The sequence below is a fragment of the Sceloporus undulatus genome, chromosome 3, assembly GCF_019175285.1.
Source record: "Sceloporus undulatus isolate JIND9_A2432 ecotype Alabama chromosome 3, SceUnd_v1.1, whole genome shotgun sequence".
Lineage (NCBI taxonomy): Eukaryota > Metazoa > Chordata > Lepidosauria > Squamata > Phrynosomatidae > Sceloporus > Sceloporus undulatus.
Genome location: NC_056524.1, coordinates 216,619,059 through 216,643,432, shown reverse-complemented (window position 1 = coordinate 216,643,432; position 24,374 = coordinate 216,619,059). Strand labels below are relative to the sequence as shown.

The following is a 24,374-nucleotide window of genomic DNA, read 5'->3' as shown; positions in this document are numbered from 1 at the left end:
CTCCTCTTCCCAAACCTTTACTCCCCTAGAACGGAAGAGAAAAACAAGGAGGGTTCTTGGAAAAGCTACTGCTTCCCGAGGGAAGAGGAGGAGAGTGGGAAAGCTCACAGGATCACGGCCACTACTTCTTCCTCTGCCTCTCCCTTCGCTGCCCCAGTTCTTGTTCTCGGGAAGAGGCATTACTCTGTGTGTGTGTGTGTGTGTGTATATATATATTGTTGTACGTTCATGAATATACATCAAAGTGTGAACAAAAATACATGGAACAAAATCTTTTTACTCCTTTATAGGGTGAATGAGTGGGGCGCAACGTCCGCATGTGGATGTAAAGGGCAAAAAAACTGAGAACCACTATCTTAGCTCAAAACCTACTGGATGGCATATAACAAGTTCTAAATTAATATACCTCTGTTATAATTATCTTTTACTGTTTGAAATTCTTGTACACTCTTTTAAATTTATGTTATTGTATACCACCTTGAAATCTTGTGATAAAGGGCAAGATATACAGTACTGTAAGTATTTTAATAAAAATTATGTAATAGAAGGAGAAATTAACAAGATTTAGGCCTGGAACAGACAAGCAAGAAAAAGTGGCTCAATTCTGCTATTCCCAAAAGCAGGTCAAAACCCGCACAGCCCGCTCCCAAGGCAGGCCGAATGCGCACAGCCTGACCACATGGCATGGCAATTTTAGCCCTGGAGCGTCACTTTTGTCTGGTTCCTGCCCACTGGTGGTGCATCAGCTAAATGCCCTGTCTTCAAAGCAGTTGGAAACTGCTTTATTTTGCCCATCTGTTCCACCCCTTAGTTAATCTTGTGACAAATGGCAGATTGCATCAGACTGTTTATATTTGGCTACTGCCGTAATGAATTTCTGTGCACAAATGCTGAGTTTTTATTTTGCAGTTCAACTGTTCTTCATGCCTCTTCTCCATTTTCCACACTGCTGCGGTTTGGAGATGTATTGGTTTAACCTTTGAATAATAATACAGAAAAATAAAAATGAGACACCTACGTCCTTCTTAAAGTGATTCTGAATAGCTAGATGAGAAATACACTTAAAACAGCTGTAAATTACGAATTGTACCAGTAGGCACATTTATGTGTCTTTCACCACTTCAAGTAAAGCACCTACCCAACTAAGAAGCAGTAATTATAGCAACTTGAGTATGATTTGATCATTAGAATAAAGCAGCTTCTATTTAAGAGGTAAGATACAAAAACCACAAAATATTTTTTAAAAAATATTATTCTTTGCAATATATATATATATAAATCAGACAGTAAATCAACACAAAACAATACATGGTATATACCATAATAATCTGACCCATTCCTTCCCTTCAGTCTGTTACCAATGTTTTTCCTGCTACCTTTGTAAAGTATATTCAGGTCAATTGGAATTGTATAAAATAAAGAGTGTATAAGAACATTCAGAAACCACAGGCCCCTCCTTTCAAAAACAGCATTTTAATTACACAAAACAATTGTAGAAAATTATTACTGAATGGGAAAACAGCCTTTTGATCACACACATCAACAAACTACACCAATTTTATCAATCCTGATTCTAGTATTGTAATTCTGAATAAAGTAATATGAATCAGACTTTTCTCTTAGGCAATACGTGTTCAAAGAGAGAATGGTATCTTCATGTATTGTTTCTGGCCCCCGAAAAATTCTGTGCATGTTCAGGATGAAAACAACATTTGGAAATATATATTAAACTAACCAATCAGTCATGAGTTTTTGCAGCTCTGTCAATATTCAACAAATCTAAACTGCTAAGGAGTCCTTTTTTAAAAAAACGTGGGTGGAATTATTATCCAGCATCAGCGTCTCTCTGGTGTCAAAACAAATGTAGCCTTCCACATGTTCCCATTACAGAAGAATGTGGCAGTTCTTCCTAATACTGAAAACTTCGTTTGGTCTGAATGTCATCAAGAATTTGCTGTAACTCTTCATCTTCAAATCGACCCTCTAAGCTGAAAGGCAAGAGTATCAAGTGGTTATTATTTTTAAGCAGTGATGCTAGTTTTTAAACCTACTGTCATAGTGTACAAAGCAATGACAACTACCACCACTTCTGAGTTAAGGAATGTTCTCCTACCCACTATCACAGAAAGTCAGACCCATCATTATGACTGGGCATTTGATTGATCAAATAGTGATATGCACAAATAAACATTAATTTTATTACTCATTGGCAGATTTAATATTGAAACCAGTCACAGAAACAAATTACTCTGCTGTGAAAATGAAATTCATAAAAACTGGAATGAATATTCAAATGATCAGGATAAAAATCTTTACATACTTCCTTCTTCCCAATTGCTTGCAGCTCAATACTTACTTGATTATCTATTGTACCACAGACCAGCAGAGCTAAATTTGAGCAATCCTGCCAAACCATCATTGCAAACTATTGTTTAATCTAAGGTTGGAATGCTTATGCAAACTATTTTTTTTCAATCTGGATACAACTGATTATTGTTATTTGATTAAACCAGAAAATAATGAATTTTGCTTCATACACCACAGAAATCAAGGGAGGGCACAATGAGCACAGAAGCTGTACCTAACTGTCCCAACCAACTGAATAACCTGACTGTATTCAGACTTTCTAAATGTTCAGTAAGTGTGAAGACACACCCAACTAAAGGTGGTGGCAAATTTGAGTGTGCAACGCCGGTACCCTGGTGAGATCAAACTCTTCTACCCAAAAAGGCTCTGAAGCTGAATGTAAAGTTCAAAAAAGGGGGAAGTTTAATTTAAAGAACAAAAATAAAGAGTTTTTTCCTCCCCGGCTCTAAATAAAAGATACTTTACAGACTTTCAGCAATCTTCAGGGTGTCATCTTTCTGGGTCTAATCTTGGTTTGATCTCCTCTCTCAATGGAACTGGTGCAGGGTCTTTCAGCTCCTTGTCTCTTTGTCTTCTTTGATGCTGGTAACTAATTTGGCTAACTTGTTCTTGGTAACTAAATCAGCTAACGTGTAAGAAATGCCCTTTCCGGCTGTCTGGGCCTGTTTGCCACCAAAAGACAGCTCTCTGCCTGTTCACAGCAAAGACTGCTCCAAACAGCAAAAACAGAGCATGCTGGGAAGGGGCAAACCAAACCTGGAAAAAATGTAGGGGATCCTACAGCTCCTCCCACAACTAATACATTTAACATTTCCTACACTAAGCATACTGTGGCCTGAACCAACACGAAAGAAAATGCAGGGGGAATTGAAACAGTCCTGGCTGGACATCACAGTAAGGTTTGTATAAGTGAATATCACTGAACAATTTTTCTGTCTGATATTATCCTGGAACATCAGGTTAGACTATCAATATTTCTTAATGTAATAAAAACAGAAATAAAGTGAAAGTCTTTATTTAAATAGTAAAAGCAACTAGTTGAAGAGAGACTAAAATTATGTTAATTACACATCAGATAAATTCTTTAGGTATCATGACTTTATAGAATATTTGACCACTGAAACTAACTGGAATGCCAATGCTAAATCTGATTTTGGAACCACAACATGAGAATACTAGTATTTGGATTTTTCTGTGTTCTTGCTTTGTAAACTCTCCTGGGTCATAACAAGACTCCATTAAATTAGGGCAACTCACCTGGGGATTAAAGCTTTGGCCTCTTCAGCTGTCTCAGGACACAGATTAGCTAAACATGCCAGTTCAAATTTATGAAGCTTCTTTTGGAGCAATAAACTGTAGGAAGAGAGAAAGTACAAGACAGAATATGGGCAACAAAATAATCAAAAAGATTAAAGATGCAAAGAAACAAATTGAGCATGTAAACATTTGAGGGCAAAAACATATATATCCTGGGGGGATTGCATGCAGCCTGCAGGTCACACTTTACCCACCTCTGTTTTACATTAATGTTCATAATGCAAACAGAATGGAATATGCCTTGAGGTACAACTCTATTTTATTTGGTGTAGGGAAAGACAAAACACTTTAAACATTTGTTGGAAAGATTCATTTGCTTTTTACTAAAAGAAACTGTGTATGGAAAAGTTGTGCACAGTAAACTCTGGAGACAGTTTTAATTTCTAAGAAGAAATGCAATTTGCAGTGATAAGAAAATATGGGCTTATATCAAGACACAGGCATAATGCTTCCTTCATATGGCTATTAAGTACTAGTTAGGAATAATGTGTCAAATATCAATTGTTCTAGTAGAAGAGAGAAGCCTAGACGGCACTAGTTCCTTCAGTAATACTGGCCAATTGGATCTTGGGGCTAGATATCTATACATGTGCATATACTTTTTAAAAAAAAAATCAGACCTTCAAAAAGCAATCCTTAAGTATTAAGCTTAAACTACTGAGAAGACGAAGCAGATGGCTGGGAAAGTGTAGCCTGTGGCCACTCGAGCCACAAGCGAATCAGGTCTGCAGCAACTACATGGCTCCCTTCGAAAGCAGGCCACAGCCACAGGACCTAAGCCGGATTAACTCAGTTCCTTTTTGTTCCGGTCTAAAGGATTGGAGCGTGGCTGTGGCGCAGCTTCTGGCTGTGATGGAGATGTGTGCCATATAAACAGCATGCCTCCAAAGTGCCTGAAAGCCACTTTATTTGACTTGTGTTTTTCAGACCCTAGATAAACTGAAGAGCCTCAAGCCTGCAGCCAAGTTATAGTTTTTGTGTTTGGTTTCTAGAAATACATAATCAACATTTTTTTAAAAATTCTAAGAAATCAAATCTATCCACAGCAGTTTTTAAAAAGGCCAGTTATAGTGTAGTAAGTACATAAACAAGGTTTAGATCAATAGTAGTCTAAAAAGTGCTGATAATTTAAAGAAGATTAAAACTATGGCCTAAATCTATTATTATGTCAGTGGAAGAAAATAGTGGGTTTCTAGAATTCCAGTGTTTTTTCCAGGTGTGCAAGTGGTAATACAGTGCACCCTTTGTATACATGGAGGATCCATTCCAGACACACACACACACACACACACACACACACACACACACAGAGTGTATGGCAAAAAATGCAGCACCTCAAGTTCCATTTGTTTCAATGGCTGTGTGCTCCTAGGTGCATGTGCCATTCTAACATCCAGGGCTTGAAGTCCATAAGAGTTTAAAGCCACGGATGACAAGCCCGCAGATGGGGTGTGCTGTACATGTGCTTCTGTGGTCTCTAAGTATGTATGCCACTGTTATACAACCAGATTTTGTATATGCAAGCTGTTATACAACCAATTTTGCAACTGGAAACGGTAACATTTTCACCCTTTGAAGACAGTCTGAAATTAGGTATCTGTGATGGAGATGTCATAGATTTTAGCAGAGTGACACTCCTGAATATCAACCTACTAAATGATGTTCCATATTTAAATGTTGTTTTTAGCTGCCTTCAAGTTGACTTTCATTCATGGTGACCCTGTGACTGAGAGACCTCTAAGCCACCCTATCCTCAACAGCCCTGCTCAGGTCTTGCAGACTCAGGGCTGTTGCTTCCTTGATTGAGCCTATCTGTCTGGAATGTGGTCTTCCCCTTTTCCTACTGCCCTCCACCTTACAGACCACAAAGTTAAATACAGAATATGAACACTGTGCTAAGATGACCTAACATATGTCATAGCATCCTGTTTTCTTAAACCCCATGTATTACTGTCCCTGAAAGTCAATGTACAAAAAAAAACCCCTTCAACCGAAGAAATGAAAATAAATCTAACAACACACAATAATTTTCTTTGTTCAGATTAGAGGGGGTTATAGACTTCCATATTAGCCATCGCATTCGTTCAGCCAATCAAAGAGATTTTAATTGCAGGGTTATGTACCTGCGAACACTAGCAATAGTCTCCCGGTTTTTGAAGCGGCTGAAGCGAGCAGTATAGTTCAATGTTTTCATGAAGACTTCAGAAAGCTCCTGCTCATCTTCTGCACTCTCATTCTGCTGCTTCCGATGTTCAAGAAGCATGTGCACTTCTGAATTTAGAAGGGTTTCAGCAGTCTCAAATTCTGCACGTAAAGATGGAGGCAACAGAAACAGATTAAAAGTAACAGAAATATACAGCTTTATAGGTACTACAGTATATCAAGTCTGGTTGGTGTGTGAATTAGGAAAAGGTTGGTAGTAAAGGCTAGGGATAAAAACAATCAATTTTGAAAAGTGAGATACGTATCTAAACTGTTATTGCTAAGAGAGAAGTGTTCTGTTGTTTGTACACTCACAATGATATACAAACATCTACCTAGCCATCAGATAATACAGAAGTGGACCTATCCATCAAGTGTCTCTTAATGCCTGTTGTTGTTGTACTGTGGTTGTTAGCTGCCCGCAATTTAACCTTGACTCATGGAGACCCTGTGGATGAGACATCTCCAAGACACCTGTCCCTTATTCCTCTGCTCAAGTCAGGCTCATGACTCTGACTGAGTTCATTAATCTGTCATGGGGCCTTCCTCTCTTTCTACTACCTTCTACCTTTCCCAGCATTATTGTCAGGCCTTCCCATGATGTGACCAAAGTACGGCAGAGGATAGCAATGGCAACCCTCCTCTGAAGAAACTTGCCAAGAAAACCCCAGGATAGGTTCACCACCTTATGGTTACTGTAAGTTGGAAATGACTTGAAGGCACCCAACAACAACAACAACAGTTGTTAATGTCACAAATATTACTACATTCAGTGATATACGGGAATTATGATTAATGAGTAACACCACCACCAAAAACAAAACAAAAACATTGCTAAGGTCTAAAACCCAGTGCAGAAATAATCCAGTCTGAAACCGCTTTAACTGCCCTGTCTTAATGCTAGGGAATCCTGGGAACTATAGCTTTTTGTGAGACACTGAGCCTTCTTTGTCAGAGAGCAATAGAGCCACAGTAAACTACAATTCCCATGATTCCCTAGCACTGAACCAGGGCAGTTAAAGTGGTCTCAAACTGGATTATTTCTGCAGTGTGTTTTAGACCTAAGGATTTTGTGTGGTGTGAGATGGGAGGAGGAGGCCAAGGGGCAAAGTGACACCAGATGACACTGCTGATACTGACCAGACCAAGACTCCATCCACACTGCAGAAATAACCCAGTTTGACACCGCTTTAACTGCTGTGGGTCCATGCTATGGAATTCTGGGAATGGTAATTTCTTGTGTTGTTTACCATTCCATCCAGTGATACTGTGTAGTATATCATGATATTCAGCGACATACAGGAGTTACGACTAATGAGTAACAGCACACACACACAATATTACTAAGGTCCAAAACACACCGCAGAAATAACACAGTTGACATTGCTTTAATTTCCCGGGCTGAGTGCTAGGGAATCCTGGGAACTGTAGTTCACCGTGGCACCAGAGCTCTCTGACAGAGAAGGCGCCATGCCTCAGTTCCCAGAATCCCCCAGCATTGATCCAGGGCAGTTAAAGCGGAGGAAGTAGGCTGGAGTCTAGGAAAGCCCATGCTGCCAACTTCTTCCTTTGAGTCAGTCTCAAAGGTGCTGCAACTAGACCTCTCTCTCCATCTCTGAACTGCAAGAAGGCCTCCGTGGCGCCGCCAAAGCCCCCTGCCTCCCTCCCTCCCTCTCTGCTCACCCTTGGGGAAGACCAGCTGAGAGGCGTCCTCCTCCACATCCACGGCCCGCGCATCGGCCCCTCCGACCGCCATCGCCTCAGCCCTGGAGACTAAGCCTGGGCCTGCAGCTCCTCCTCCTTCTTCCCCCGGCCGGCGCCCTCTGGAGGGGAGGCCAGGCCAAGGCCGCCTCCTCCTCAGGCGACGCCTTGTTTCATAGAAGCTGAGGGAGGATGGGAAGAGAAAGCGCGGCCTACTCGGCTGAGGCGCTTGACTCCTTACCTCCAAAACACACTGCAGAAATACTGTAATCCAGTTTGAGACCGCTTTAACTGCCCTGGCTGAGTGCTAGGGAATCTTGGGAATTGTAGTTTATTGTGGCACCAGAGGTCTCTCTGAGAAAGAAGGCTCAATGTCTCACTAAGCTACAGTTCCCAAGATCCCCTAGCACTCAGCCAGGGCAGTCAAAGCGGTTTCAAACTGGATTATTTCTGCAGCATGTTTTGGACACTAGTCTCTTTGACATGTTTTTAATTTGTACATAGGGTGATTAATTAGAAATAGGTTAATCAGAAATAAATAAATAGATTAATTAGAAATAGAATCCAAGGATAAAGACAGTACAAATGGTTAAAAAAGAAACACAAACCACCCAGTTTATGGCTCTGAAACTGGACCTGCAACTTCATTTCCTTACACAAAGGATTTGTCATTTGAACTGACATCCTCACAAACCAATGACATATATATATGGCTGTCCCTGGTTTCCACTCCACCAAAAGCATCTGAGGAAGTAGTCTTAAGTCTAGAAAAGCCCATGCTGCCCATTTCTTTCTTTCGGTTAGTCTCAAAGGTGCTACAAGATCTCTACACCCAGTTTAGTAGAGGTAGGAAGTCAATGATGTGTTTAGATATTAATGTTGGAAGTTCTGTAATGAAAAGTTGGGATGAATGGGAAGGCATTTTGAATTAAGATGCACATAATATTCATTATAGTATAAAGAAGGAAATTAGGAGATCTGCAGGTAAAGTCAGTGTCCTCTTTGTTGGAATGGTTGTGTTTTTATTGTATTTGACATGTACGTACATTTTATGTTATGGGAAATTTTATGAAGAGTACTAAATCACACACAGTCGTAGTCCTGTACACAGTAGTCCAGTACACAATGCTGGCTCTTTACTCCAAAGCAGGGGGACCTGATGCCATTACTGCAAAGGAGGACAAGGCAGCACAAAATGTAGGACATTCAAGGGGGAAAAATGGAAGGCACGACCAAATACAAGCTAAAACGCCAAAATAAATGTAAATTCATGCTTCTGACTCCTGCTCAAAATGGAAGACATTTTGGAATTCCTCCTGGAGAGAAGGTTGAAATGGAGGGCATGTCCAGGAAAAGGAGGACGTCTGGTCATCCTGCTCTGAAGGTAGTAAATGAGGTGCCCTCCCCAGTGGCTTCAGGATGAGGAGACATGATTCTGTGCAATTTACTTCTGAGTGACCATGAAACGGTCGGGTTGTTGTTGTGTGCCTTCAAGTATTTTCAGACGTATGGCAACCCTAAGATGAATCTAACACAGGGTTTTCTTGGCAGGTTTCTTCAGATGGGGGTTGTCATTGCCATCTTCTGAGGTTTAGAGACTGTAACTTGCCCATGGTCAGCCATGGAAGACCTGGTGGTGCAGTGGTTAAATTCCTGTACTGCTGCCACTCACTCACAAACTGCAAGGTTGCGAGTTCAATACTAGCCAAGGGCTCAGGGTTAATTCAGCCTGGTATCCTTCTGAGCTCACTAAAATGAGTATCCAGATTGTTGGGGCATTGGATAAGCAAAATGACTGCATAACCAACCTTTCTCATTCTCCAGTGCTTTGGGTTGGACTGGGCAGCACATGCCCTGCTAAGAAAGGAAAGCTCTTTTGTAATCCATTACAACTTGCTTTCGCCCAAGTTTGAGAAAAACACCAGACAGCAAAAAATGATGTTTTAATTCCCAGTGTCCAGGTGAAAAATGAACTGGGAGCAAGCCTGTCCTTTCCCGCCATAATTTACAGGGTTAAATAAATGCTCTAAATCAGCAGTTCTTAATCAGTAGATCACAGACACCCCCCCACCCCCAAAGTGTCCTTACAAGGGATCTGCGAAGGCCAGCTCCCTTCATTTTTCTTGTTCAGCCAATCTGGGCATTGTGAATCACATATACATTTGGAAGCTATTTAAATTCTGCTATGTAGGCTAGTCAGAGGGTTATGTGGGTTCACAATATGTTCTCCACTGTGCAGCAAAATATATAGAAAGGAGGAAACTTTATCATGTGCAGACCAGTAATTGCCAGCACTTACATTCTGCATGGTAACAAGTGAGGTATAGTACTGAAGTCAAGGAGTCATTCCAGTTTGAAGCACAAAGGTCTTGATTTCATACACTGATGGCTTACCTAGATTTATGTTTCAGAAAAATGAATTTTAAAAAGTCTTACACCTGTTATAGCTTATACTGGTTAATAAATAACTTAATTTGGACATTGGAATTTCTACTAACAACTTAGAGGTTGTCTACATGAAAGAAAAGCTGCAGATTCGCCCCGTTTTGAACCCTGTTTAAACAAGGCACATGACCAAAATGGGAGGAAACTGATATGAAGCCACACTCCAGGGCTAAACAATGGAGCAAAATAACCCTTGGTTTGCTCCAGCCTCCAGGTCAAGGTGGAAAGTACAAACTATTGCACCAGCATGCTGTAGAGATGAAGATGTGGCTAGTAGCTGCCAGAACCATTGCTGCTCATAGTTTTTCTGTCACTTGGCCACAAAGCGATTGCAGATGTGCATGAGTGGCCAGCTGCACCATTGACCCATCACACACCTCATGAAGCAAAATGACAAACACGGCAGGTTGCTAATGATACAATGGATTTAATAAAAACATTAACAAACCGGTAAGTCCAACAGGGGGCCATGGGGGAAGGGGCATGTACATGGGGTCTCCGTGATTGTGTAGGCACACCAATGTGTCATACATATGGTTGATCACTTGTGCAATCAAGTGGCTGGTTGTATGGGGGTGTTGAATTGGCTGGCAGTTGGCTCTGACAAGGGAGGCAATTGGCGGCTGCTGGCAGTGTGTGCATGCACTTGGGGTGGAAGAAAAAAGTCATGGTGGTTTGTACCCACAAATGCCTCATTTTGCCCTGGCAGAAGGGGGTCAGAGTAGATAGCCTATGGGTGTTTGGCCCATTATGGGAGCCGGCAGTGCAGTCAACAGGTTCTCTCCATGAATCAGGAAACTCTGGAGGTAAACTGACTTTTCCCTTCCATCTGCTCAGCACCCTTGCGAAAGTACTGTTGCATCATTCTCATCTTCATCTTTGGAAGTTTTTAAGCAGAGGCTGGATGGCCATCTGGCAGAAGTGCTTTGATTGTGTGTTGCTGCATGGCAGAATGGGGTTGGACTGGATGACCCTTGAGGTCTTCTCCAACTCTATGATTCTATATGCTACTGTGTGCATGTTCATCAGAGCTTGTCTGAAAAACTCAGCTTCTTGGGGGCTGGAAATCATGAGGGGCAGCTTAAAAAGTAGAAAGATTAGAGCTTGCTATCTACATCAGAGGAATGGAGCAGTACTGTATATTCACAATGTACAAGACAAGAATGACTTAACACTTAATTGGCATGAGGAGAATACAGCAAGATTCTTATACTGCAATGCTCTGCATGTCAACTTGTAAGCAAATCCTATATGCCAAGGAAAGTGTGCATAGGACTACAGCCTTAAAAGGATGTTGGTTTTAGTACCCTCAGCTATGATTTGAGACTGCTGCTGGAATCCACTGCCAGCACAGAAAGGAAATACTAACATAACTACTTGATACCTGCTGAATCTGACAAACAATTAAAAAACAAAAAACCAACATACTACAATATTTGACAATCATTATGGTACAGGACCATCAGTACATAGCTATTATACAGCATATATATTTGCATATAAGCACAAAAACCTCTCAGAATGATTGACTGTCAAGTCCTTAAACATCAAAATCAATTCTACTAAGAAATGTGTGAGGTGAGGTGAATCACATTTTCAATGGAAAATGTGTAATTCCAGCATTATGGAGAAATAATACAAGCCCACAAATATGAAAGTTTTTGCTTTTATTTTTAACAAGGTGTAATCTCATTACCTTTGAGACTTATACTGTAATAAGGAATTTTATTAAAGGTTCCCACCCACTTCATGCTGTTTCTTCTACAATCCTTGCTTTAGACTTCAGTTTGCCATTTTGAATTTTTTCATTTAAAAAAGCACAAAATGGATTGTTATGGATTTCAAAATCGATTTCAGTGTGAAAAGTCAAAACTGACAAAGAAAAGACACCAATAAAAATGGACAAGATAAAAATGTATCCATTACAATTTATTTTCTACAATACTTCATTAGAGGGTAAAGTTCAATGATTTACACTCAGAGGTTATATAGCTAGGAGGCAACCAAGTGTAATAACAAAGAATGGTCTGATATCTCTGCACCGGTGAAAAGGAGTTCCTTGCTTTAAAAGGAAAAACACTGATTAATCAAAATGTTCCATCATGTTGGCATTGGAAAATAAAACAGGAAATGACATTTAGTCAGTGAAGACTGCAATGTTGAGATTGAATCAAGGAAAATAATTACGCGTGGATCTTGAAAAATATTCAAATGTATATACTACTTTGTCCATGAAACTGTAAAATACAGTTTTCTGTTGATATGATATTTAAACCATGACAGCTTTCTGACTGAAATGTCTCTGTTGAGATTGGCTGTTAATCATTACGGTAAGGGTAAAGGTAAAACTTTAGAAAGGATGTATTCAAAACAGAGCCTCCACTGATCAATGACATTCTCTGCTGTATTATGGAGGTGGGGTGGAGAATTAAAAAAAAACAAAACTGAAAGATACATGGCTGCAGTAAGGAAAATTCATAACCATACGTGTTTTGAAATAAATCCATCTAGACCAAAAAGGCACTTGCTTGTAGCTAAGGATGAGCCAGTTCCCAGTCAGACCAGAAGGCTATTGCTAAGGTCTTTAGACGATCACACTCATCAGCTGAAAACTACAACTGACTAAGATTCTGGAACAGCGTATCCAGTTATAGCATTTTGATACCACTTTATCTGTCGTTGCTCCATCCTACAGAATTCTGGAGTATGTAGTTTGATAAGGGACTCAAAATTCTCTGCTAGAGAGCTCTAGTACTCCCCTGAATTGCAGCACAGGGCACCGCAAAATATTCTAACTAAAATTCTAGCTAAAATACAAATTCCAAGATCCCATAGGATGACGCCATGACAGTTACAGCAGAATCAAGCTTCTATAATTGTGTAGTGTGTACACACCCAGATGGTTCTCTTTTGATCATTTTGTTGGTTCCTGCATCTTTCTAATGCCTACTAATTTGGACTCATCTCAGTGCACTGCTGCTGTGCATGAGACAGGAGTCATTCTTCTAGGACAATGTTTTCCATTCCCCTTTCAATTTGCAGGAATGACCCAACAAAAGCAGTTATTTCACCATACTATACCCAAACTTATTATTCCAAAGCTGAATGTATCAATTTCTAACAAGTCTATTTTGGGCTTCATGGCCTGCTTGTTGTTTCACTTACTACAAGAAAACACCACAATCCAACTTTTAACAGAGGCATTTCCATTTACAGTTAGATGGAAAAGAGCAGGGAATGAGACCACCTCTCACTCCAAAACCAATTTAACTTATTTCAGTGCAAAGATAATATTAAACCAAGTAGGTCACATCACTCCTAAAAGTCTGTTCTTTAAAATGGCAATTAAGGCCCCCACCTGGCTCCTAAACTCCCCCCCCCCCCTTAATGAAATCAAATAATTAACACTATACACTGTTGAAGACACACAACAGGGCAAACATTTTTATTTTTTTAAAAAGCAAGATTGAATAGCTCGGCACTGTATGCCTGCATGACCAGTCTCACCGAATGTGCTCAGGGGTGAAAGTTTAGCACCATTTTTTTCCTTTTTGCTTTAAAAATCTTTACAATTTAAATTCTAACATAGAACACTTGAATAGTAATTAGTGTAGCCCTATGTTTCAGTACTGAGAGCAGAAATGGATGGCATGACCAGAGGTGAACTCTCTTCTCCCTTCTAAAATCTTTCACATCACCAGGGCACCTGGAACAGTAACTACAAATCACTCTGTGTAAGAAGGCTTCTTTATTCTCAGTAGCAGGAAACAAGAAACAGTCCCTTCACATCCAAACACATTTCATCATCATCATGAAGGGAAAACAATCTATATGAACGATCCAGTACAAAACCAAAAGCTTGGGTGACACTGCAGCTATCTGAAACATGAGCTCCCTCCCCCACCCCACTCTACACACATCTAGACGTATGTTCATTGACAAGCAAAACTACAAAGGTTATGGTTTCTTTGGAGACAAGACAAGAAATAGTAGTGGTAGAAAAATACGGAATCTGGAGACATCCTAGACACCTAATAATCCTCTTGCAAAGAAGACAAGACATTTGCCCTCTTCCAGCCAGCAGTTTGTGCCTAATGCAACCAAGTCACATACTGTCCAGTACTGCTTTCCTGTATACATGGGTTATATATGTATAATTATACCTCTCTTCACGCAGCATCTGTTCAGGCTTACACTGAGGCTTTGCTTCAAAACAGAAGGAATAGCCTGCTTCCTCCCTCTAGGGCAAGATTCATTCATCCTAAAAATAGGGAAATTTACATCTTTTGAGTAAATTCCCAGATAATTTCTGGCATCTCCCGAGCCACCTATAAAAGTCACCGTTGTTCCACATACTGGTATGAAACTTTCATTATACTGTGCTCTTCACCTGGATTTTTTATTTTTATGTTCCTATCAAGCTGCTTACCACAATTTTCAGAACTCATGCATTACTATTTTACAGTTCCTGTGGATTCTCTTAAGGAGCATGATGCCTGCTTTCATAATGTCGTCATCTGACTCACACAGAAGAAATAAGATGGAAGAATGAATAAAAAGTTGCTTTTTACTACTCAATAACAATAGCAAAAGAAATTTTAAAAATCCACAGGAATCAAAAATGGGTCTAAGTTAACCTTTTTATGTTGGTAAAAAAAAACCCATGTTTCAAACCTAAGTACACTTATTGTGAAACAATTTCAGTAATTTGATTTCTATCAAATTATATGTACTGAGGGTGGCTGAAGCACAAATGCCACAGTGACACCTGTATTAAATAACCATGTAAAAGCTAACACTCAGTGTGTCTTGCATTACCTGGATAACAGGGTCAAGCTGGAGAAAACTGTTGTGGAAACTGCATAGAGTTTTCCTATAAACAATTTCATACCCTTTTTATTACTATAAAAATGGCTTTGTGAGAAAGATTTGTTCCAAACCAGCACAGACCCTGCTGCTTTAAATTAGACACTCAGAAGAACTGCAAAGAAGAGGGAAATTATATTTTTAGGATGTAATGAAGCCTAAGCTACTTCCAAACACAACCCGTAACACTTCTCTTTCATGCATAAATTATTCTCTATGTCAAGAGCAAGAGCACCTAGATGTGAGAACTGAAATCTCTTGGATATGGGCAAGCAATGGTTTTATCTGCAGAACTTTTGTTTTCCTTTTCAGATCTGTTAATGACTGTCATCTTCTGTGAGGAGGAAGAAGAGGGGAAATCTCTGCAGGCATACCATCCTTTTAAAAAGTCATATTATCTGCTTGCCTGGGATGTGTTAGGACTAATCAGATCATGGTAGATAAACATCAGAGGTTAAAAAAATTTAAAATAACCTAAAAATATTTCATTGGACTCCGTTGCCCAGACTGCCAGGAGAACTCTCCTACTTGATCAAGGGGGCTATCGTAATTAGCAATTCAAATGAACACAGTGCAATTTAACACAGAGATAGAGCAATCTGAAGTGGTACTGCCGTTCCTCAAGGTTCTCTCTACCCAATTGCAACTGTTAAGCCTGGAGCTTCAATCCTCTTTCTGAAGGAAGGATGAGATAAGGCTTCAGCCTCGATGTTCAGTTGCATTCAACTGGTAGCCCCCACCCCTCAGTCAACTGGAAGGCAGACTTGGCAACGGAAGCTAGCATCATAAAATGGTGCAGTAATAGAAGTAACTGGACCAGGAAGAGGAGGCATCTGCTCCAATGATGTCATAGCTGTTAGTGGCAGCTGGGGGACGGGACTGGTCATGCAGCCTTGTGTCAGGAGTAATGATTGTAAAGGGGTGGGGCATGGAGAGTGCCATTCTGAAAACAATGCTGACGAGAAGCCATATATTCTGCATAACTGATTGTCACCTTCTCACTGCGATATCTGGAAAAAAAGAGAGGGAGCCTTTAAAGTATATCTTTATTAATGATACAAACTCATCTAGTATTTAGAGTTTTTTTGTATTACAAATATTTATTGATGCAATCACTCATACCAGTTTGCATCAACAAAAATTCCTTTAAAATAACTAAGTATACATTTAATTTTTTAAATTACATTCCAAAAGAAACCTGGTAGACTTGGCTACTATATGTCTGTTCCAACTGTACTAGGTATAACTGGAAACCTTTATAACACCTTTATGATTCCTTGACTTGGTCTTAAGAACCTGCCCATGTCGACTACATGACTTCAACATCAGGTCAGCCTTTTTTCTTACCACCCACCCCCATCACAGCATTTGTGCCTGATAATAAGATCTGGAGATTTCAAACTGGTGACCACCATTGATATTTGCTTGGTTTGTCATCAAAATTTCACCAAACTGTTGGTTTTTGGAACAAAATATATATTTCTGAGCTAATGTAGGTGAGGCCCAATGCCTTCTTTTCTTCAGCAAAATCCATGGTTGACAAGTAGTGGTCAGCCAGAATCACTTGGTCTTTTCCCCAGGACATGATGGGCTAGGCTGGGAAGATTGTTGTACCATCTTCTCACTACCACTATCCATCATTCCAAAAAAGGAGAAAGAACTGATTGATGAAACTAGCACTAATACTGTGGTGGTGAGAAATGAAACCATGCCACTCTAACCAACTTGTTTGTATATTGGGAAATTCAAAGATGATAACTGGATGTCCATTCCCAAGATCTTGAACTGGACATTTCAACCTGTGGGCATACGTTTTGAAACTGGACAATCCGTGAAGTAACCTAGAAGTATGGAAAAGTTTGTTTACCCCAGAGGAGTTCTCAACCTGTAAGTAGATTCATTCAGATGGTGTTTATTGGTTCCTGTTTCAAAATCACTACATTATTTCTGTTTATCTGTCTAGATGCCAGTTACTTACAAATGCTGTCCCTGTGAGTGAAAAAAAAATACTATCACAATATTTATCACTTCACTTCAACCTTTTCCATGGTGGAGAACCAGAAAACTGCAGTACAGTGGTACCTCGGGATACGAAATACCCAGGTTACGAAATTTTCGGGATACGAAAAAATCCCATAGGGAATTATTGTTTCGGGTTACGAATGTTTTTTCGGGTTACGAAAAAACTTTTGGTGCTTTTTTCGGCTTTTTCGCACGGAATCGCGGCTTTTCCCCATTAGCGCCTATGGCAATTCGGCTTACGAAGGCTTTTCGGGTTACGAAAGCGGCCGCGTTACGAATTAATTTCGTAACCCGAGGCACCACTGTATCTGGAGCACAAAATCAACTGATCTTTAAAAAAAATCATATAGGGAGAAGAGAACCCCTAAAAATATGTTCTAGCAGCAGAAGTAGAAACAGTAATAATTTTAATAATAGTAAATAAATTATATAATTTACCTGGTGAGTTTAATAGTTTTCCTAAAGTCATTGGTAATTGGAGCCTTAAAACCACCTTTCCTGAGCAAGGAGTCTATTGTTTGAATCTGATCCCAATCTGTTAAAAAATAATGGTGATATAAACATTAGATTTATTTCAAGAAAAACAACAACTCCAGATTACTGGACAGTTGCTGATAAAAAAAATTCTCAACAGGTAATTAGATATAAGTATTAAATAGTATTATTATTAATATAGGTATTAAGTATACATTGACTCAGTCATTAATCAGAATGGAAACTGTAGTCAAGAAATCAGAAGATGAGTAGGACTTGGAAGAGCAGCTATGAAGGAACTAAACAAGATTCAGAAGTGTAAATATACCATTGAATACTAAAGTTAGGATTGTCCATGCCATTGTATTTCCCATTTCTGTGGAGAGTGAAAATCAAATAATTGGAAATATGGTGCTGAAGCACTGTGGACTGCTAAAAAGACCAATATACGGGTCCTGGAGCAGATCAGGCTTGAATTCTTCGTAGAAGCCAAAATGACTGATCTGAGACTGCTGTACCTTGGACATATTATGAAAAGATATGACTCACTAAAAAAAGACAATAATGCCTGGTAAGGTAGAAAGCAGCAGGAAAAGAAGAAGACCGTGTTACAAATGGATAGACTCAATCAAGGAAGCCACAGCCCTGAGTCTGCAAGACCTGAGAAGAACTGTTGATGTTAGGGTGACTTGGAGGTCGCTTATTCATGGGGTCACATAAGTTGAAGTCAACTTGACCACAGTCAACAACAAACAAAAACATTCTGGGCTCAGGACATTTATTCCAATTCAGTTATGAAAAGGGAGCATTTCAAACTAATTTCTAAGATATAAAGATCCAATTCTTACAGTATTTTTTCATTTTAGTATGTTGATTTAAACTTATAAAAACGCATGACTCCCTATACTGCAGAGGCCTGCCTTATAGTAGTTATTTACACGTAAGTATGAAGTTAGTTATATGTTCTAAGTAAGACAACTATATATGAAATAAAAATTTAAATCTACTTCCTATTAATATAAGACCTGATTTAACGAATTATACTTTGGTCTTTCAAGTAATTTCCAAGAGCAGAAGAAATATGATCCTCTGAAATGTGGAATAAATGTTTTAAACAATTACAGTGGTGGCAACTGCTGCATTCTTCAACTGTTGTCCATGTTTGCAGCAGAGAACTTAGTGCTGAAGGAGCATGGAAGGATCATCTGATATTGTGCCTTGTGATCAGGTGAGGCTGAAGAGGAAACCCACATACAATGCTGAAGAACATCAGAAGGGTAAAACCTCAGATTCAGTCAGTGAATTTAGTCTTGAGTTCTTTTTACTCAGCGGCTGGGGAAGGGGAGGAAGAACACCAAAGTCCAAACAATTACAAAAAGAGAGATGTAGAAAACAATAATCAGTCTTAAGGGAAAACATACATTAAATAGGAAACTAACACTACAATTTGAGCCTTCTAAAAGATTTCTGAGTAACTGAGCTTCAAGTGATCACAGAGTTTAGGTGGCATTCACAGCATCTGTACAAGTAAATCCAAAATCCTTACCTTTTAGTTAGTTTTGCTCAGAATGGAAGGTCAACTCATTTCAAACCCACCTTGTTCCTTAGCAACTTCAGGTAAATACGTTGCTGTGCGTTTGACACCTTTCTCATTGATGAACTCAATTCTGATTCCATGGATTCCCACCTAACAACAGAAATATAAAACTGGCTGAGAGATATTTTTGTGACAATTTACAGAGTGTTTACATCATCATACACCCTATTTGGTGCCAATTATGCCTGAATAAAGGCCTTTGCTTGATCTCAGTTTTCTGCATTTGTTATGGTAACTCTGTGAATGAGAGAGCTTTCCAACAGAGAAACATCCTGTCCTCAACAGCCCTGCTCAGGTCTTGCAAACTCAGGGCTGTGGCTTCCTACCAAACCTTACTATCTTTTCTAATGAGTCTAATGATTTCTCTAATGATTTGTAATATTCTAAGGACTTTCCTGGATTAATGTCAAGTATTGGTAATTCTTTCCTGGCCATGGAAGCAGCTTTTCCAAGCATACCTAATCAGCTATAGCTTCAGTATGCCAGAATTTTTCAAGATCTAAAATGGAATGTTGGTACTTACCTGATATACGTCCCTTTCCAGCAGAGATGGTCCGAGCATCTTTAACATTACAATATATATATGTATTTATGTATACATAATAATGATAACCAGGACTAGCTGGTGTTTTGTTACCAAGCGAGAGTGCTCCATGTCAAGATTGCTAGAAAGACCTAATTCTTTAGCTGATCATGGACTGAGGCTGCTAGGGTTCGCTCCGCCCAGGGGGATAGGGTCAGGCCCCTGGCCTTTGTTTTTCTCTCCTTGCCTATTAGGAGCCATGTGAGTGGAGCTACCCAATGTTAAGGAGACTTGGCTCCTTCTCTGCTGGAAAATATGCCCCTTCTCCTCATATGCCAACATTAACAGTGCAATCCTATGGACATTACTCAGAAGTACTCATGTGTTCAACAGAATTTACTCTCATAGGCGTATGCAGGATTTGAACCTAAGTCTAATAATTGTCTCCTCATTCTCTTAACTATAACTGCTCCCAATTACTGTTGAAGTGCTACTAGTAAAATATGGTGTCCTGTACTGTTTTCTTGGTTTGCATACAAAAAAACCCTCAAAAACAAACAAGCTTCATTTATATACCGCTTCATACTGCCTAAGCAGTATCTAAGTGGTTTACAATTTAATGAGACTTGAACATCCACAGATTTTGGTATCCACAGAGCAGCCTGGAACCAAATTCCAGTGGATACCGTGCTCAGTGTATCCTGTTTACTCAATCTCTTCATAAGCTTTATTTCCAACTTCATTTTCTAGTTGTATTAGCACAATCTATTTCTGTGATAAAATGGACATAGTGCCATGTTATCCATATTCAATGGTATGAAGCAATCTTGTAGACACTGAAATAAAATTGTTCTCACCTCCCAGTCCAAGTAGTCAGTGGCATCCTCAAAATTAGTAAGGAGGGAGACAGAACAGAAAAGTTTAGGCAACTCCTCACGGGTCAGGGGTGGAAATCTGCTGTCCTTAAGTGCACTAGAATGGGAATAAACATACACAGAACCTGAAACAGGTTTTATAAAATTTAAGTCACATACTTGCTTACATTGACACAGGACAAATGACATCACTTTAGAACAAAGTAGGATTTAGTGGTATTAGAAATGAAACAAAATCTAAACAGAACACCAGATTGAGTGAGAGCTATTAAGATTTCTGCCTATGGCTATTATGATGATTAAACAGGATGACATTGTAATGTTTTCCTCAGACATATGTATTCTGCTGTATCTGCAGAGAATGATCACAAAATACTATAACTGAAATGGGGTGGATTGTTTACTAAATATATATTGGCCTAATTATTTATGCCTTCATAGATTAATCATTGCACCGTATCTGAAAAGTGGGCTTATATCCATCACAGCTCATGTTACATAAAAAACCATTTCGTCTTAAAAGTACTGCCACATTTCCTTTTCTTCTCCCCCACCCTTCCTCCATTGTATATATTTATCAGTAAGTTAAAAAAAATCAATTTCCTGGCACACTGTTGAGATGTTGCCATGATTTTTGAACAGAAAGCTGCTCTTGTTCTTCAAAACTAAATTTGAGACTGGGACTGATTTTTTACAAATACGGTGATTGTAAATTTTAATTGTTTTAATAAACTGCTTTGAGAAGTCCAATAGAAATATGGCTAAGAAAATAGAAGTAGAGCAAACCTTGAGCCTTTTTTTTTTTGCTCCAGCCAGAAAAAATGAGACTACTGACATACTGTTTCATTTTTTTTAGAGTTTCTGTTACTTCCCCTAACCAGAAAAAAACTAAAAAAAAAACTCCTTCCTTCACTTCCACCATTTATAAGCAAGTTTTTAGTAATGCCCACTTCCTGCCCCCCTGGTTTTAATTAACCCTTTAACAACTGAGGAAGTTATTCAAGGTATGGCTGCTTGCCATTAGAGTACCATCCTTACACCACGTTTTATCTACCTATGTCACCATCTACCCATATTCAAGACATTTACAAGATGAAGTGCCTCCGAAACCCCAGCATGGAAAATAAATCACCCAACCAGAAGCTAAAGCAGCTTATTCTTCTGCCCCAAATTAGAATATTGCAATGTACTATGTATCTAGAGACCACAGTACTATATGTGGGATGGTTAGCTAAGGCAGGGATTATTCAATTTTAATTCTGGATAGCCCTTGAGAAAATATGTCCTGGCAGCAGGACAGGAAGATACAGATAAGACATATGAAGTGACAACTTGAAATGTCCCATGACTGCTTTCCTGTTAGCTCACTGAAAGTATTTTTACCTGGTTAATGTGTATTCCCTGAGTCCTGAGTGAAGGTTCATAGCAGAGAAAGTTCCAATGCAGCCCCGAAGTCGCTTGTCTCGCCCTGTCTTCCATGTCACAAAGAGTGGACTGAAAATGCATAACACAAAAACTCCAGCTTCAAATAATTCTTGATGTGCAAATTCAACGCCCAAAGAAAATTAACATTATTGTAATGAACACTCATCACTTGATTCCTTTTACATAACTAATCCTTCACAATTCAACATTTTTCTTCTTTTTTGCAAACTTCGTTTTATTCTTCCTTATTTTAAAAGTTTATAAATTTTGGGAGTAGCTCTGTGTCAGACCTAGTCTTGAAATGTTTGCTAATTTTATCAACAAATTATCTTTATTTAAGACTCTACAGGCCTTCCATCTGACTAAAAATTTAAAGCTCAGATTTTACATGCACTGTACTACAAAGGACATGATTCAGAATAAATTAGGTATTATTATTATTAACCTTTATTTATAAATAAATAAATAAATTATAAATAAATACATTTATAAAGGTATGCTTAAACTTGATTATTTCTGTTAGTCTAAGTATACCTGAGAGAAGCCTAATTACTCTAAAAGGCACCAGATCCCATCTGATCTTTGAAGCTAAGCAGGATCAGTTCTGGCTAATACTTGGATGGGAGACTGCCAACAAATACCAGGTGCTGTAGGCTGTATTCCTGAGCAAGGAACTGGCAAAACCACCTCTGAGCATTCCTTGCTTAGGAAAACTCTATGAAATTCACACACAGAAAGACACACAAGTATACATAACTTTGGTAGGTTGTTGATTACAGACAGACAACTACAGCAGGTCCATGGACAAATTTTCCCCTCCTTCCAGGGACTACAAAGACTAACCAAAAGGCTAAAAAACCAAAACCAGAAATGGCCAGAAGTACACTTATGCTTATGAGAAAACATTTTAAAAAATACATTAAAAAGTGCAGGACCCCCTGCAACCTGTTTAAAAGGCGAACCCATGTTCCTAGTAGCTCCTTTTATTTTGTCTAGATAAAAACTTCTCTGAAGAGTCTGGAGGAGCTAAGGGCTGCAAGAACAGCCTTGGGAGATCGACGTGAGCCCACAGCCACCCTTTGCCTCTAACAGCTACAGAACTAAAACTTTTGTGTAGAAATAATGAACCTATCTACCATTGGATGTCAAGCACTAAAATGCATCCCAACAGGTCATGTACTGAGCTAGATCCTTCAGAGTATCAGTTAGAAATTAATCAGTACTGTTACTAATACAACAGTTTCCACAATTGATTCGATGATCCTTGCTGTTGCTCAAGAGTACAGACAAGGACTTTGCGAAATCTGTCTTCTAACTGGGAAGACTGGGTGACTTAGTCAATATACTGGCTAACACATATTTCAGGGAAAGGCTAACCCTAGCTGACAGCCAGCATGGTGTAGTGGTTTGAATGTTAAGACTATGATGTTTATCACACTATACTCTTAAAGTGCTACTATTCCACTTTGATTCCTCTAGCTGCCTCCTGTTGCATTCTGGGATTGGCAGTTTTAAGGAGTATTTAGAATTCTCAGGCAGTTCTCTGCCTGAGAATTCTAAATACCCCTCCTTAAAACTGCAAATCCCAGAATGCAACAGGAGGCAGCTAGAGGAGTCAAGGTGGAATAGTAGCACTTTAAGAGTATAGTGTGATAAACATCTATGACTCGAGAAGGTTGATTCCCTGCCCAGCTATGGAAACCCACTGGGTGTCCTTGGAGAGTCACACACGCTCACCTCCAGAAAACATTGTGCCTTAGGGTCACTGTAAGTCGGAAACATCTTGAAGACACACAATAACAACAAACCTTAGTTCCTTTTAAATTGGTGGTCGCAATTCCCTTTCTTAAGAAACCATTTTGAAACCTTTGGCAATTTATAAGCTACTGTCTTCATTTGTCTTTTTGAGCCGTGTACTGGGCCAGGGAAAAACAACTAAGGTTACTCTTGGATTAAGTCAATTATCTGGATCCATTCAGTCTGGTTTTTAGCTGTGGTTAGGGCAAAAGCTTCCTTGGTTGCTCTATTAGACAACCTAAGCCAGGACAAAAAGGCAGCATGATGCCACTGATTCTCCTGGACCACTTAGTGTCTACTTTATCCTTTTCCAGACTTAGAGTATCACTTTGTAGTGATACTGGGAGACTGATATTCATTCCCACAACAGCTGTCTTGTACATCATTCAAGACTATTACCTACTATACTTTTCAAAGGAAGGTGAATGAAAGCACTGCAGAAGTTATGAGTTTGGTGTTATAAGTATGCTGCTGCTGCTACTACTTTATTCCCCAATTCACCAGATTCAGATTATGAGTGTTATGAGATCATTAATGGAATACATACAAATGAATAATTCACATGTCACAGAGCTAAGTACAGGAGATGACCCAGTCAGCTAGTCCATGAACATGAGAACACCCGTTTCTTCTCACAGTCCCACTTCCCTGTTAAGGAGCAAGCTAAGATTTTGGGGGTACATCCAGGCATACCATTGCTACTAGGTTTACAGGAAGCAGCCATGGTCTTTTACAAATCTGAATGTTATAGAAAAAGAAACCT

At 39.3% G+C, this 24,374-nt stretch overlaps 2 protein-coding genes across 7 annotated transcripts in view; both read right to left on the bottom strand.

Moving 5' to 3' along the window:
* Positions 1-1,806: 1,806 nt before the first annotated feature.
* On the bottom strand, positions 1,807-7,784 carry POLR2D (RNA polymerase II subunit D). Its single transcript, XM_042461059.1, has 4 exons — positions 7,570-7,784; positions 5,808-5,988; positions 3,625-3,720; positions 1,807-1,988 (listed from the first exon to the last, which is right to left on the bottom strand). The coding sequence occupies exons 1-4, from the start codon at positions 7,640-7,642 to the stop codon at positions 1,910-1,912; spliced, it is 429 nt and encodes a 142-aa protein (XP_042316993.1). The 5' UTR covers positions 7,643-7,784; the 3' UTR covers positions 1,807-1,909.
* Positions 7,785-13,761: 5,977 nt separating this feature from the next.
* Positions 13,762-24,374, bottom strand: part of AMMECR1L (AMMECR1 like) — a 32,638-nt gene continuing 22,025 nt past the window's right edge. For all 6 annotated transcript variants that reach the window (XM_042456700.1, XM_042456701.1, XM_042456702.1 and 3 more), the window contains 5 exons: positions 21,773-21,883; positions 20,372-20,486; positions 18,991-19,081; positions 17,359-17,455; positions 13,762-15,908 (listed from right to left, as the gene is read on the bottom strand). In XM_042456700.1, the coding sequence (XP_042312634.1) occupies positions 15,797-15,908; positions 17,359-17,455; positions 18,991-19,081; positions 20,372-20,486; positions 21,773-21,883 (526 nt within the window). In that variant the 3' untranslated portion in view covers positions 13,762-15,796. The remainder of the gene's footprint in view (positions 15,909-17,358; positions 17,456-18,990; positions 19,082-20,371; positions 20,487-21,772; positions 21,884-24,374) is intronic.

What these genes read in the sequence shown, in the direction of transcription:
- POLR2D (XM_042461059.1), bottom strand. Translation starts at nt 7,642, where the DNA reads ATGGCGGTCGGAGGGGCCGATGCGCGGGCCGTGGATGTGGAGGAGGAC. An exon ending in TCAGCTGGTCTTCCCCAAGG is followed by an intron (nt 5,989 to 7,569) that starts GTGAGCAGAGAG and finishes CTTTACGTGCAG; the next exon opens with AATTTGAGACTGCTGAAACC. An exon ending in GCCAAAGCTTTAATCCCCAG is followed by an intron (nt 1,989 to 3,624) that starts GTGAGTTGCCCT and finishes CTTGCCTTTCAG; the next exon opens with CTTAGAGGGTCGATTTGAAG.